General features: G+C 40.7%; 1 protein-coding gene across 1 annotated transcript in view; it reads right to left on the bottom strand.

The window, feature by feature from the left end:
* Nucleotides 1-13,216, bottom strand: part of LOC122555041 (solute carrier family 10 member 6-like) — a 53,227-nt gene extending 40,011 nt beyond the window's left edge. The window contains exon 1 of the mRNA XM_043700682.1: nucleotides 12,846-13,216. Coding sequence (XP_043556617.1) covers nucleotides 12,846-13,216 — 371 coding nt within the window. The remainder of the gene's footprint in view (nucleotides 1-12,845) is intronic.
* Nucleotides 13,217-16,368: the final 3,152 nt, after the last annotated feature.

The raw sequence follows: 16,368 nt of genomic DNA, 5'->3' as shown, positions 1-16,368 counted from the left end.
TCATGTTTCACCCTGCCACCCAGCTTAGTATAATCAGTAAATTTGCTGATGTTATTACTAATACCATCTTCTATATCATTAATATATATTGTAAAAAGCTGCGGTCCCAGTACTGGTCCCTGCGGTACCCACTGGTCACTGCCTGCCATTCCGAAATGGAGCCATTTATCACTACTCTTTGTTTCCTATCAGCCAACCTACTTTCAATCCAAGTTAGTACTTTGCCCCCAATACCATGCATCCTAACTTTGCTCACTAACCTCCTATGTGGGACTTTATCAAAAGCTTTCTGAAAGTCCAGGTACACTACATCTACTGGATCTCCCTCTTCCATCTTCAGAGTTACATCCTCAAAAAATTCCAGAAGATGAGTCAAGCATGATTTCCCCTTCGTAAATCCATGCTGACTCTGACTTATCCTGTTACTACTATCCAATGTGTCGTAATTTCATCCTTTATAATAGACTCCAGCATCTTTCCCACCTCTGAGGTCAGACTAACTGGTCTATAATTTCCTGCTTTCTCTCTCCCACCTTTCTTAAAAAGTGGTACAACATTAGTCACTCTCCAATCTGCAGGAACTGATCCCAAATCTATCGAACTCTGGAAAATAATCACCAACGCATCCACGAATTCTCGAGCCACCTCCTTCAGTACCCTGGGATGAAGACCATCATGCCCCGGGTACTTATCAACCTTCAGTCCTAACAGTCTCTCCAACACCAATTCCTGGCAAATATAAATTCCCTTAAGTGCAGGTCCTTCAGCCACTGTTACCTCAGGGAGATTGCTTGTGTCTTCCCCAGTGAACACAGATCTGAAGTACCAATTCAATTCTTCTGCCATTTCTTTGTTCCCCGTAATATATTCCCCTGTTTCTGTCTTCAAGGGCCCAATTTTAGTCTTAACCATTTTTTTGCTTTCACATACCTAAAAAAGCTTTTACTATCCTCCTTTACATTTTTGGCCAGTTTACCTTTGTACCTCATTTTTTCTCTGCGTATTTCCTTCTTAGTAATCCTCTGTTGTTCTTTAAAAGCTTCCCAGTCCTCCGTTTTCCCAGAATATTAAGCACTGACCATCAGAAAAATATTTTAGTGAAGTAATTTTGGACAATGTATTATCTCACTGATGCATGTGCATACCATGATTGACTCTTGATCCTGCTAGAAATCCCAGGCTCAGCTATTTTCAAAGCAACTCCAGTGTTTTCAGCATTGGAGTAGATGCTTAGCACTGTACCCTCTTGCTGAAACATACATGGATCAGCTCATTTCAAAAGTCGCATGCAATTGTTACAACTCACTGGGTGAGAACACTGGAAATCTTGCTATTTCCAGGGTCATCACAGGAGTTAAAGATTTATACAATAAAGGAAGATCCCCAATTCATCAGATTTTCAATAAAAAGCTTAGTACAAGCAATTAGGCTCTAACTATAGGTAAACAGTTATAAACCATTGCCATATAACACTGTTAATTAAATCTCTAATCCCCATATAATTTTGCCTTATACTCAGATAGACAGACAGGGTAAAATAAGTTATGGGCAGAGGGAAAAAAGACTGGAAAGACAGTTTAGTCGTCTTTGTTTCCAGGTTGCCCTGTTGAGATGCTCTTTGTGACTTTTCTGTGGCCAGCTCACTGCTGTCTTTCTTCTCATGTTTCCACTGGATGCTGAGACAAAAACACTGCAGATGCTGGAATCCAAAGTAGATAGGCAGGAGGATGTGTTCAGCCACTCAGGAGGTAGAGAAGTCGACGGTGCGGTGCAACCCTTGTTCAGGGCTGGGGAGTGGGTGTAGGGGGAGCTGCAAATAAAGGGGGTGGGGGGGCAGGGTGGCAAAGTGGGGATAGGTGAAGACCGGTAGAGGGTACCACCTGGTTGGTCAATGTGAGGAATGAATCTGGTTGGTGGCAGGGAGTGGGAGGGCTGTCTGGAAGACAGAGGGAGGAAAATAGGTGTTTGAAATAGGTGGATATCTGGGATGCTCACAAGTGGAATGTCTCCTCATCTAAGCAGATGTGGTGGAGGTGGAGGAATTAGGAGAATGGGATGGAGTTCTTGCAGGATATTGGGTGATGGGAGGTGTAGTCCAGGTAGTTATGGGAGTCTGTGGGTTTGTAGTAAACGTCTGTTTGGAGTCTGCCGCCGGAGATGGAAATGGTGAAGCCAAGAAAGGGGAGGGAGGTGTCCAAGATGGACCAAGTGAACTTGAGGGCGGGATGGATGTTGTGGGCAAAGTCAATGAACTGCTCCAATTCAGCCTGGGTGCAGGACATGGCACTGATGCATTCATCGATGTAACGGTGGAAGCAGTGGGGCACAGTGCCTGTGTAGGTATTGAAGAGTGTCTGTTCGACATAGCCAACAAAGAGGCAGGCATAGCTAGGGCCCATCTGGGTACACATGGCCAACCCATTGATTTGGAGGAAATGGGTGGAGTTAAAGGTTGTTGAGGATGAGGACCAGTTTGGTGAGGCTGAGGAGGGTACTGGTAGAGGGAGACTGAATGGGTCTTTTGGAGAGTAAGAAGTGGAGCACCTGGAGGCCATCATTGTGGGTATGGACATGTATAGGGACTGCCCGTCCATAATGAAAATAAAGTGCTTGAAGCCAGCGAACTGGAAGTTACTGAAGAGATGGAGGGCGTGGTTGGTGTCATGGATGTAGGTGACAAGTTCCTGAATTAAAGAGGAGAGGATGGAATCTAGGTAGGAAGAGATGAGTTTGGTGGGGCAGGAGTATGCTGAGATGATGGGTCAGCTGGTGTAGATCTTGGGGAGCAGATAGAACTGGGCAGTGCGGGGCTGGGGTCTATGATTTTGGAGGCAGTGGAGGGGAGATCACTGGAGGAAATGAGGGCATGGACAGTGTGAGTAACTTTGGCCTGATGGGTAACAATGGGTTCGCGGGCAAGGGGGAGGTAGGACATGGTGTCAGCCTCTGTTACATAGAGATCTTTCTCCAGACAACTACTGCCCTGCATTTGTCAGTGGGTTTGATGGTGAACTGGGGATTGGTGCAGAGAGAGTAGAGTGCTGCACGTTCGGAGGGAGTGAGGTTGGAGTGAGTGAGGGGAAGAAGCAGAGTGGCTGGTCCACTCATAGAAATCTCAAACATATCCATTAAAAGTCACAGCTTAGAACAACTGTTGCAGACAAGATAATTTAGTTTCTTTTTCAGGCCTACGGTGAGTTTTAACTACAGAAACAGAGGGACTGTTCCTGAACTCTTGAGTCTCTATATAACTTGTTCCTCGATCCAAGCTGCTCAGTTACCTGGGAACCAATCACACAATTGTCAGACAGAAAGTCCTGGTTATTGGTAACTGGTCACTAGTCCATAGATCAATGAAGTTTTATTACAAATAAAAGCTGGGTCTGAACACTCTCCTTGGCCTCAAATGTCAAAATTTAAACTTCAACTACTGCTTGTTAAAACAGTAAACAATGCTTTTCATGGGTGTCAGCAGCCATCCTTTCAAACATTGGTTTTAAAACAGATTTCTCAATTCAGCCCCCAGTTTTTAAAAACACAAAACGGAATAGCACATTTCTCCATAATGATAAAATATATTCACAGAATCACAGAGGGAATTTGATTGTTATATGAAAAGGAATAAAGTGTGTGGCGAACACAGGGAGAAGGCTGGAGTAGCATGATGCAAATTACTCCTTTGATAAGCCTGCACAAATATGATGGGCCAAATTTCCTTTTTTTTTAATGATATAAAAATTCTGTGAGATACCTGAAAACAACAATTTTTTTCAAGTGTGTTTATCTATATTTTAAGTTTCTACCTTCTTTCAATCTGTTATATCAATACCTGAATATTTAAACTAAAAATGAACTTTTAATACTTTTAACTTCTTGGTTTGCAACCTATGATTACTTCAACATGATTGACTGCTTACGGACATGACTATTGCTGTGTGCCAAGATGTCATTTGCTTTGGCACCAGATTTACATGGTCATCAGGAAAGGCAAAAGGTCACTAGATCTTAGTAGAACCTTTCTCGGAGATCAGCAGCAAGCATCGTTGCTTTGCAATTGAATAGAAAATACAGCTCACATTGTTTCTGCCAGTTCTCTGCCTTAATGAAGCTGATTTATATCTAGATTTTCTGAGTTCCTGCATTCACCAAGCACTTATCATACCATGAGAACATATCAGAATAATGCAGTCCATACTATGATTTCCCAGTAAGTGCTAGCAACACAGGAAATTACAGTACACCCTGTCAGACTTTATTTATGCAGAATGGTCTGACATTACATGTCTGTTATTCATAATCAGGTTCAGCATCATTTTCTGTGCTCACATACCAACCTTGGTCAGTACCACATTAACATGTGATAAACTTTTCAAAATTTCTGTTCTATTTATACTGTATTGTCTCCTCTTAACCACATGAATTTGTCAACAAAAATACAGATCTTTATAATGCAGTAGGTGGCCATTTGGTCCATCATGTCTGTGTCAGCATTTTGCTGATACAATGCCGTCTTTTCAAAACCATGAAATTCCTAAGTTGGAAATAATTCTCTGCTTTTCCTTAAAATTTGCAATAATCATCATCTTAATCACTCACTATTTGACAAAGCATTCCACATTCTAATAAAACTCTTAAATAAAATAAATTCCCTAATTTCTCTATCATCATTTTGACAATTTCAAATTGAGATAAGCCTTCATTACTAACTCACCAATTTGAGGAAATAGCTCATCTTTTGAGGATATAGTTCATCTTTAATATCTCAATTTTACATACCTGTATTAAGGCTTCTTCAAATTTTCTGTGCTCCAGTGAGGATAGGTGCAGTATTCTGAGTCTCTCCTCTTAAACTTAGTTTCCTATTTCTGGCATCTTCTTGGTAAATTTACACTTTGAACTCCTCATGCCTTTTAATGTCCTTGTTATAAAGCAGCACCCAAATATTTGTAGCCAAGCAATGTCACATGCATTCATTATTACTTATTTACTCTTTTATTCATACCTCCATTTATAAAGTCAAAATTTATTTAGTCTTTATATAGTTTCGCCAATATAAACTTTTAGGCAATTATGTCTTTGAGCCCCAAGCCTTTCAGAGCCTCTTTCCTTTGTAGTGTTTTTTCAAATGAATTTATACTCCCATTCTCCATCAGATTAAGTCAACACATCATTTTGACAATCAACAATGAACAGCAAGAAGTGAGCAATACCATCAAAAACTATTACATCTGACAAATTCAGAATTCTCACCTCATTGTGCAAATTCGAAATGTCAAGCTTTTCCTGTCTGGTATTGACAGAGTATCCCCTTATTTTCAGACCAATCCTTTAATTTGCCTGAGTACCATTTTATAAAATTAATCCAATAATATATATTTCCTTGCATTCCCTTCAGAGACAAGTCAACATCCTTGACACTTGAAACGGATTATCATAAACTTTCATTCTTGCAGCCTTGAGTTTTATTACAAGATAGATCATGGCAATATTCAGTCTCAAAATCTGATATTCTTAGCCGTCCACACTATACAGGAGTACAGGGGTTGGGAGGTCATGTTGCAGCTGTACAGGACAATGGTTAGGCCACTGTTGAACTATTGCGTGCAATTCTGGTCTCCTTCCTATCGGAAAGATGTTGTGAAACTTGAAAGGGTTCAGAAAAGATTTACAAGGATATTGCCAGAGTTGAAAGATTTGAGCTATGGAGAGAGGCTGAACAGGCTGGGGCTGTTTTCCCTGGAGCGTCGAAGGTTGAGGGGTGACCTTATAGAGATTTACAAAATTATGAGGGGCACGGATAGGGTAAATAGGCAAAGTCTTTTCCCTGGGGCCGGGGAGTCCAGAACTAGAGGGCATAGGGCGGGGGGAAAGATATAAAAGAGACCTAAGGGGCAACTTTTTCACGCAGACGGTGGTACGTGTATGGAATGAGCTGCCAGAGGAAGTGGTGGAGGCTGGTACAATTGCAACATTTAAAAGGCATTTGGATAGGTATATGAATAGGAAGGGTTTGGAGGGATATGGGCCGGGTACTAGCAGGTGGGACTAGATTGGGTTGGGATATCTGGTCGGCATGGACGGGTTGGACCGAAGGGTCTGTTTCCATGCTGTACATCTCTATGACTCTAATACTCAAAGTGTGGCCTACCCAAGGTCTTGTAAAGCCGCAACATGACATCTTGACTCTTGTACACAATTCCTTGACCTATAAATGCCATGTGTTTTCTTTACCACCCTATTTACTTGTATGACCACTTTCGGGGAGCTATGGACTGGAACCCCAATATCTTTCTGTCCATCAAATCTATCCTTAACTTTCTACATCAATCTGCTTCCCTATGTGTGGATGGCTTCCTGACTCCCAGTGCAATGATGAGCTCTGGGCTTCTTTCACCTCCTGTATGAAGGTATTCAGCACTCCATTGGAAAACTGTGCAGCCATTTCCTAGCTTGTGGTTTAAGAAGTGAAGGTTAAATTTCATTGCTGTGAACACTGGCTTTGACACATTTTTCTTTTGCTTCTGCAATATTGATATGTAACATATTGGAGCCTTTTTCTAAAAGTAAGACATAAAATGTATCATGATTTCTATCCATCATTGTTTAGCAGTTGGAAGTAAAATTATATTTCTGGTATGATTTGTGTTTCTGATAAGCCGATAAATTGAGGGCCCATTTACCTCAAGTGTATGTAAAACAACCTCTGACATTATTATGACAAAAAGTAGGTGAATTATCCCCAAATCCCTGATTCATGTTCTCTGGTGCTGAATATTGAAAAGGTTATAAGCTTGCACAGGAATTGCAATGCACAGTGTTCATTGATACACACCCAGCATTGGACCCAGACTCAAGTAATGTTCACAGCAATAGAATTTAACCTTCATTTTTTAAACCATCTGCACTTCTAAAACGGAGGCATATTCTGGCCGCTGCAGGAGCTGACTAAAAGTTCCTCAGTAGGAGGAATTTGGCAACAAGCTAGGGAATGGCTGCACAGTTTTCCAATGGAGTGCTGAATACCTTCATACAGGAAGTGAAAGAAGCCCAGAGCCCATCTGGGAGCCAGGAAGCCATCCACACATAGGGAAGCAGATTGATGTAGAAAGTTAAGAGAGAAAGTGAGGACTGCAGATGCTGGAGATCAGAGCTGAAAATGTCTTCCTGGAAAACTAAAGATTCCTGAAGAAGGGCTCATGCCCGAAACGTCGATTCTCCTGCTCCTTGGATGCTGCCTGACCTGCTGCGCTTTTCCAGCAACACATTTTTAGTAGAAAGTTAAGGATAGATTTGATGGACAGAAAGACATTGGGATTCAAGTCCATAGCTCCCTGAAAGTGGCCACACAAATAGATAGGGTGGTGAAGAAAACATATGACATTCTTGCCTTTATAGGTCAGGGAACTGAGTATAAGATTCAGGATGTCATACTGCAGCTTTATAAGACTCTGGGTAGCCCACACTTTGAGTATTGCATTCAATTCTGGTCATCACTTTACAGGAAGGATGTGGAGGCTTTGGTGAGGGTGCAAAACAGGTTTCCCAGGATGATGCCTGGATTAAGGTGTATAAGCTATAAGAACAGGCTAGAAAAACTTGGGTTGTTTTCTCGAGAGGTGGAGGCTGAGGGGAAACTTGATAGAAGTAGAATCTTTTCCCAGAGTGAAAATGTCTAATGCTGGGGAATGCACTTAAGTTGAGAGGGAGAAAGTTCAAAGGAGACATAAGAGGTAAATATTTTACACAGAGCATGGTAGGAGTCTGAATCGCACTGCCAGGGGTGGTGTTGAGGCAGATGCGATAGGGACAATTAAGGGACTTTTAGTTAAGCACATGAATATGCAAAGACTGGAGAGATATGGCCCAAGGGCAGACAGAAGGGATTAGTTTCATTTGGTGTCATGTTTACCACAGCATCGTGGGTTGAAGAGCCCATTCCATTTCTGTACTGTTCTACGTTCTATTTAATTAAAGCTAAGAGATCGACTCCAAGGACCTGGATTTAGTGCTATAAAAAAGTTCATAAGACTGGGCAAGGTCATTGAATGTAATTTCCTATCCACTAAACTTCCTCCAAATTGGAACTCCAAAGTATATGCCATAGCATCTCAAACTCTTTAGAGGCCAGTTAGTTGGACAGCTAGTGTGGATTAGATTGGTACCAACAGCTTGTTGGTTAATCTCCATTCCAACTGGGATAGATTTGGCTCCTTCCTCCTTACCAGACCTTGATGGATGTATGATATTCTTTGAACTGCATTTGTGTAGATAGCTCAAATATTTTCCTATCAACTACTTCTGTCCTTCTTCCAAACAAATTCAAATGAGTTTGTCAGGAATGGTGTTACAAATCCAAGCTGAATATTTTTGTTCAGTTGAACAACTTGAAATGAAAACAATTGGGCTTAGACAAATTGGGAGGATCAACTAAAACAAAATGAAACAGCAGCCTAACCCACCTTGAACTGTTCACTTTGGGTTTTAACAGAGTACATGAGGAGTGGGACACTAATCCACTCTCAGGAGGCAGATCAGTCATAGAGTTATAGAGATGTACAGCACGGAAACAGACCCTTCGGTCCAACTCGTCCATGCCGACCAGGTATCCCAACCTAATTCAGTCCCATTTTCCAACACTTGGCCCATACCCCTCTAAACCCTTCCTATTCATATACCCATCCAGATGCCTTTTAAATGTTGTAATTGTACCAGCCTCCACCAATTCCTCTGGCAGCTCATTCCATACACATACCACCCTCTCTGTGAAAAGGTTGCTTCTCAGCTCCCTTTTAAATTTCTCCCCCCTCGCCCTAAACCTATGCCCTCTAGTTCTGGACTCCCCCACCCCAGGGAATAGGCCTTGTCTATTTATTCTACCCATGCCCCTCCCCCAGTCTATTCAGCCTCTCCCTATAGCTCAAATCCTCCAACTCTGGCAATGTCCTTGTAAATCTTTTCTGAACCCTATCAAATTTCACAACATCCTTCAGATAGGAAGGAGACCAGAATTGCACGCAATATTCCAAAAGTGGCCGAACCAATGTCCTGTGTAGCCACAACATGACCTCCCAATTCCTATACTCAATGCTCTGACCAATAAAGGAAATCATACCAAACTATCCTTCTTCACTATCTCATATTCTTCACTATCCTATCTACTTGCGCCTCTACTTTCAAGGAACTATGAACCTGCACTCCAAGGTCTCTTTGTTCAACCACATTCCCGAGGACCTTATCATTAAGCATATAAGTGTTGCTCTGATTTGATTTTCCAAAGTGGAGCACCTCACATTTATCTAAATTAAATGCCATCTGCCACTCCTCAGCCCATTGGACCATTTGATCAAGATCCCATTGTACTTTGAGGTAACCTTCTTTGCTGTCCACTACACCTCCAATTTTGGTTTCATCTGCAAATTTACTAACTATACCTCTTATGTTCACATCCAGATCATTTATATAAATGATGAAAAGCAGTGGACCCAGCACCGATCCTTGTGGCGCACCACTGGTCACAGGCCTCCAGGCTTAAAGGCAACCCTCCACTACCACCCTCTGTCTTCTACCTTTGAGCCAATTCCGAATCCAAATGGCTAGTTCTCTCTGTATTCCATGAGATCTAACCTTGCTCACCAGTCTACCATGAGGAATCTCGTCAAACACCTGATTGAAGGTCATATAGATCACATCTACCACTCTTCCCATATCAATCCTCTTCATTGCTTCTTTAAAAAACTCAATCAAGTTCGTGAGACATGATTTCCCACACACACAGCCATGCTGACCATCACTAATCAGTCCTTGCCTTTCCAAATACATGTAAGTCCTGTTCCTCAGGATTCCCTCCAACAATTTGTCCACCACTGATGTCAGACTCACTGGTCTATAGTTCCCTGCATTGTCCTTACCACCTTCCTTGAATAGTGGCACCATGTTAGCTAACCTCCAGTCTTCCAGCACCTCACCTGTGACTACTGATGATGCAAATACCTCAGCAAGAGGTCCAGCAATCCCTTCCCTAGCTCTCCACAGACTTCTGGGGTAAACCTGATTGGGTCCTGGGAATTTATCCACTTTTCTGCATTTCAAGACATCAGCATCTCCTCCTCTGTAATATGGATATTTTTCAAGACGTCACCATCGATTTTCCACATTCTGTATCTTCCATGTCCTTTTCCACAGTAAACACTGATGCAAAATACACGATTATTATCTCCCTCATCTCCTGTAGCTCCATACAAAGACCACCTTGCTGTCCTTTGAGGCGCCCTCTTCTATCCTTAGTTACCCTTTTGTCCTTGATGTATTTATAAAATCCCTTTGGATTCTCCTTAACGCTATTTGCTAAAGCTATCTCCTGTCCTCTTTTTGCCTTCCTGATTGCCCTCTTAAGTATACTCCTACTGCCTTTATACTCTCCTAAGGATTCACTCAATCTCTACTGTCTATACCTGACATGTTAAAACCTTTGAAAGGGGTTGCTTGTATCCCTCTGTTTTAACAAAATTTCTACTTTAGCCCATGTAGGCATCATTGACTCTCTAATGCGTCATCCCTAATGCTTGATTTCTTTATCCCTTCCCCCCCCTAAAATCCTCATCACTGATATTGCTGATCTACCCCTGAGCTGTCCCAGTAACTTCTGGACAAGGGAGTGATTTCTGTCTCCTGAAATATAAGCAGCAAACTCTAGAGCAGAACCAGCTGCAAAGATCTCTTGGCTAAAATTGTGCAGAACTTTAGATGTCTACCAGACTTTTATTTGGACACAAGTCTGATTTGAAGATCTCGTCAATTCTGCAGTTGTTAGCTTTTCAAACTCATCTACAGGAAAATGACTAGACTGTGAGACATCTTACCATCTTATCCTTTCAATTTAGACTCATGCCCCACCACAGAATTTATTTCTCCTTTTTTTTGTTGGCAAACTGCAGCTGGACAAAACTGTATCCTTTTCTTTGTTGTGTCAATAGTGTGGTGTAGATTAACAGAATTCCAACTATTAACTTGGCCATAAACCAGTTTTGCCATTTATTTTAAGAATAAGTTGGTTTATGAAAAAGGGGTAATTTTTAAGTTAATAACAGAAGCCTGATGGACATTGCTTCTTGGTAATGATACAAAATTGATCATTGTGGAGATTAAATAAAACTTTTACACTTTTTAAATGGCTTGTGGAATAGTGGGGCTTGATTAGCAATGTACTCCTCCCATAAGAACTCTAATAAACTTCACTGAAAAGCAGTCAAATTTTCCCCAGTTTTCTGGCCAATATTTATCCTTCAACCAACATCACTAGAACAGATTTCCTTATAATTATCTAATTGAACACATTGAGAAGTGTGGATGTACAAAGGGACCCTAGGTGTCCTTGTATATCGGTCAATGAAAGTATACAGTGGGTGTAGTGAGCAGTTAGGGAGGCAAATAGCATTTTGGGCTTCATTGCAAGAGGTTTTGAGTTCAAATGTAGGGACGTCTTACTGCAGTTTAAAGAGGGCCTTGCTGACACCACATCTGGAGTATTGCATGCAGTTTTGGTCTCTGTATTTGAGAAAGGATACACTTGAAGTATAGGAAATGCAGCAAACATGCACTAGACTGATAGCAGGGATGGCAAGACTTTGGAGAGGATATTGGTTCAACTGAACTGGAATTCATAAAGTTTAGAAGGATGAGAGGGAATCCAATTGGAACATATAAAATTTAAACAGGAGTTGGACAGATTAGATGCTGGGATGATACATTTTTCCCTGGGGCAGGGAAAACTGCAGGATAGTGGGTGGACCACTTAAGACCGGGATGAGAAAAATTTGTTCGCTCAAAGGGTAGTGAACCTGTGTAATTCTGTACCACAAAAGACTCATGAGTCCAATTTCTTTGGTATGAAGAGCTGTTGAGGATGAGGGGGCATTTACAAAGAATCAATAATAATCTGTTGATGTCACACTGCTGTAAACGCAGGTCAGACTGGATTAGGAAGGTATGGTTTCAAAATATTCCAAGTTCTATACAGTATAGAGAACTCTCCTCATTTTCCTCGACCTAATTCCACTGCTTTTGTAGTCTAGCTGTTATTAAGTTATTCATGGCTCCTTTGTTGCTAACAATTGCAGATACGGATGAAAGCAAAGGCACTTCTTGTCAAATGACATTCAGTTTCACTTTGAGGAAACAAGGAACACGATGAAGTGAAGGCAGAGAAAAAAAAACTTTGGATGATATTATTTAATATTTATTTTCCTCCTGATAATGTGATTGTCTAAAGTTTTGAAACAAATTTTCATAAATGATACATTTGAAGTATATTCATATTTCCCCATATTTCAGATTGTAAAAGGAAGACCTGATTTTTGAGTTATAAGATCATATGTAAAAAGGAGCATTAATTTCCAGTTAATCATGAAGCTGGAAGGGTTATAAGGAATAAGGGTGACTTTTGAGATTTCAATGAACCAACACAGAAACAATGGGCCAGATTGTTTCATTGTTTTAAGATTTTGTGATTTTATGCTTACAGCCCTTAAAGCAATACTCACCTACCGTAGATTTTTTGCAATTTTTCACAAACAGATTGCTGTCCTAATGCTACTACTAAGTATGTAGTTAATCAAGCTTGGAAAAGGGTCAGGCAAAACACCTTATGTAAATTATATCAAAGTAAATCCAGGTCATTTTTGAATTAAGGAAACAAAGTGACAACATAAAGAGAACAGAGAGGTAGATGTTACCAGTTTATCACCCACAGTTGCATGGTTAATATTATGCAAAAAGTTTGTGCAAGGAGGAAAAGAACGTTCATAAGTTGAAGAGTGGGATGTAAGGAGAAAGCCAAAATCACATACCTGAGATCCATGTCCCCATCAGTCCAGTAGCTCATTACATTTGAAGTAATTCCTCCAGGACATGAGCCCATAATAATCACAGCAATTGCTGGAAAAGGTTTCAACTTAAAAAGAGTTGCAAGGATAAATGCACTGAGAGGCATAACCCCAAACTGGCAAACCATGCCCACAGCTAGTGTCCAGGGTTTTTTTAGGTGAGCCCACAACTTCTTCAGCTCAATAGTGCAACCCATGGAAATCATGATCAACAGGAGTGCTGCAAGAAATGGTATCTTTATAATGTCCAAAAGAATCTCGTTATCGGTGTTACTTTGATTGAACCCTACATTGCTGGTTGTATTGTGTTCTGGAATGTTTGTGAAATTTTCCATTTTCACTTTGACAGCTAAACAATCTGTGCTAGCGATCCACAGCAGAGTTGTGAAATACTATTCTATTGGCTTTAAATATATGTGGAAACACCCTGGCAAAGTTTTTACGTAAGACTGGAATGTATGTTGGTATTGGACAGCATAAATTTAGTATAAATATGGTACTATTAACCTCTTAACGACTAAAGCAGTTGTATTCCAGATTTACATTAAAACAAGAACTGGCATTTGATTAACTAGGATAAATCAAGTAGAAAAATTGACAGGTATCAAATGTACAAGCCATAGCAACTTTTCAACTGTTCATTAATGTTTTGTACAGTGTTCATTGCAGTTGACTTCATTAATAGTAGCCCTGAATGGCATTATTAGATTAGATTACATTACAGTGTGGAAACAGGCGCTTCGGCCCAACAAGTCCACACCGACCCGCCGAAGCGTAACCCACCCATGCCCGTACATTTACCCCTTACCTAACACTATGGGCAATTTAGTATGGCCAATTCACCTGACCCTGCACATCTTTGGACTGTGGGAGGAAACCGGAGCACCCGGAGGAAACCCACGCAGACACGGGGAGAATGTGCAAACTCCACACAGTCAGTCGCCTGAGGCGGGAATTGAACCCAGGTCTCTGGCGCTGTGAGGCAGCAGTGCTAACCACTGTGCCACCGTGCCACCCACATTATGTTGTTGTACTTGCCAGTTTCTGATGTGTATATCAGTACAATTTATTCCTGATTATTTAAATCTCTAAAACAAAAATTGTATTTTCAGTTAATTCAAATTTGGTAGAAGATTATCTTCTCTTTTCAATATGAATGACCTGGATTTGGGTAGATAGGGCATTATTTCAATGTTTGTTGATAACACAAAAGTTTAAAAAAAAGTTAGAATGATGTTGGGGACATAGAATACAGGTGAAATGAGCAGACTCACAGCAGATTTAATTCAAAAATGCACAAACTCACGAAGTTTGCAGGAAACATGAGACGAGATTATATAAGTTAAATAGTATTATTCTAAAGGGAGTGCAGAGACAGTGGCACCTAGAATACTTGGTCACGGATGTTTGAATATGCTGGGCCAATTTTGGAAGACTTATAAAAACATATACAACCTTAGCTCCATAACCAGAGGCAAAGTTGTAGATTTGAAAGTTTGTGCTGGGAACAATGGGGATGTCTAAAGGGTCAAGAACCGGGAAATGCATTGTAATCTGCCAATGCTTTTTTAACTGAGCTATCTTACTTTCATTTCACTGACAAATGTTGGCTTGTTAGGGACATCCACATTCTATGAAAGATTTTTTTAAAATTATGTGGGTATGTCACAGAGTACATGAACGTTAGATATTAGTCATGAATGCCGCCATTTGAGTGATGATCAGTGAGAGAGTTCATGAGTTCACAAGATGCAGGAGTAGAATTAGGCCATTCAGCCCATTGAGTCTGCTCCACCATTCAATCATGATTGATATGCTTCTCACCCCCATTTTCCTGTCTTCTTTCCATATCCCAATAACCCATTACCAATTAAAAATCTGTCTAGCTCCTCCTTAAATTGTCCCAGCATCCACCACACTTTGGGGTAGCAGGTTCCACAGATTCACAACCCTTTTGGTGAAGTAGTTTCTCTTCATCTCTGTTTTAACTTTGCTACCCCTTATTCTCATCCTAGAATGCCCACATGAGGAAGCATCTGCTCCTTATCTATTTTATGTACACTTTGTATCATCTTGAATACCTCAATTTGATCTCCCCTCATTCTTCTGAATTCCAGAGAGTATAGGTCTAAACTGTTCAATCTCTTTTCATTCAACAAACCCCTTACCTTTATATTCTATTCCTTTACTATAAAGACCAACATTACATTCACTTTCTATATCATCTACTGTATCTGCATGCTAGTTTTCTGTGACTCCTGAATGAATACACTCTGAAATCTCTCCCCATTAAGATAATAGGTGGCCTTCCCATTTTTTCAACCCGAATGCATGACCTTGCACTTACCCACATTAAACTCCATCTGCCACATTTTGGTCCACTCTCCTAACCTACCCATGTCCAGTTGTAAGGTTCTTATTTCCTCATTGCAATTTACCATCCCGCCTATTTTTGCGGTTATCTCAAATTTGGCTATAGAACCTTCTATCCCTGTATCCAAGTTATTAATGTAGATTGTAAGTAGCTGATGTCCAAAGACTCAACCCTATGGCACCCCACTGGTTACAATTTGCCATCCAGAAAAAAGCCATTTACCTTGACTCTCTCTCTTCTATCCGTCAATCAGACATCTATCCAAACAAATAAATTACCCCAAATCCCATATGATCCAACCCTGTAAATTAACCTTTTGTGTGGCACCTTATCAAATGCCTTCGGGAAGTCCAGATATGTTACATCTACAGGATCCCCATTATCCACTTTGCTTGTTACATCTTCAAAGAACTCTAACAAATTAGTCAAACATGATTTGCCCTTCATAAAACCATGCTGACTCTGATAGATAGCATTTTGACTTTGCAAATGTCCTGATACTGCTTCCTTGATAATTGATTCTAACACTTTCCCAAAAACAAATGTTAAACTAACAGATCTGTAATTTCTCACATTTTGCCTCCCTCTCTTTTTGAATAAGGGCATTATATTAGCTATTTTCCATTCTACTGGAATCTTTCCAGCATCCCTGGAATTTTGGAATATTGTAAGCAATGGATCTAATTTCTCTGCCACCACATCGTGCAATACCCTAAGATGTAGACAATCCTAGTTTGACTTTTCTTTCATATCCAGAGGTGCCATCACATACAACTGAGCAACCTTCCCACCACCAAATCACTGTGACTTTTTTTTGTAAAGCTACTAATCACCACCAGTAAAATACTCACGAAGCCAAATAGCTATTTAAAGAAAAATCTAGCCCATTATGGGCAAAGTGAACCATCAAAACCGACGGGTGGGGGGTTAGGGAGAGCAATGGGCTAAATCAAAATGGAGTTGGAGGGGGGCTGGTAGTTTGTTAAATATGAGCGAAGGTTCGAAGATATCTTACTGATATTAAGCAACATAAGGTGATTATAAAGTTTCTTCTAACATTGCTACCATCTGCCAAGTCAGATCAGACTTTAAGCACTGGCATCTGCTGCTGTT

The sequence above is a fragment of the Chiloscyllium plagiosum genome, chromosome 1 (genome assembly GCF_004010195.1).
Source record: "Chiloscyllium plagiosum isolate BGI_BamShark_2017 chromosome 1, ASM401019v2, whole genome shotgun sequence".
Taxonomy (NCBI): domain Eukaryota; kingdom Metazoa; phylum Chordata; class Chondrichthyes; order Orectolobiformes; family Hemiscylliidae; genus Chiloscyllium; species Chiloscyllium plagiosum.
The sequence above is the reverse complement of the archived record's forward strand: the minus strand, read 5'-3'. Positions and strand labels throughout refer to the sequence as shown.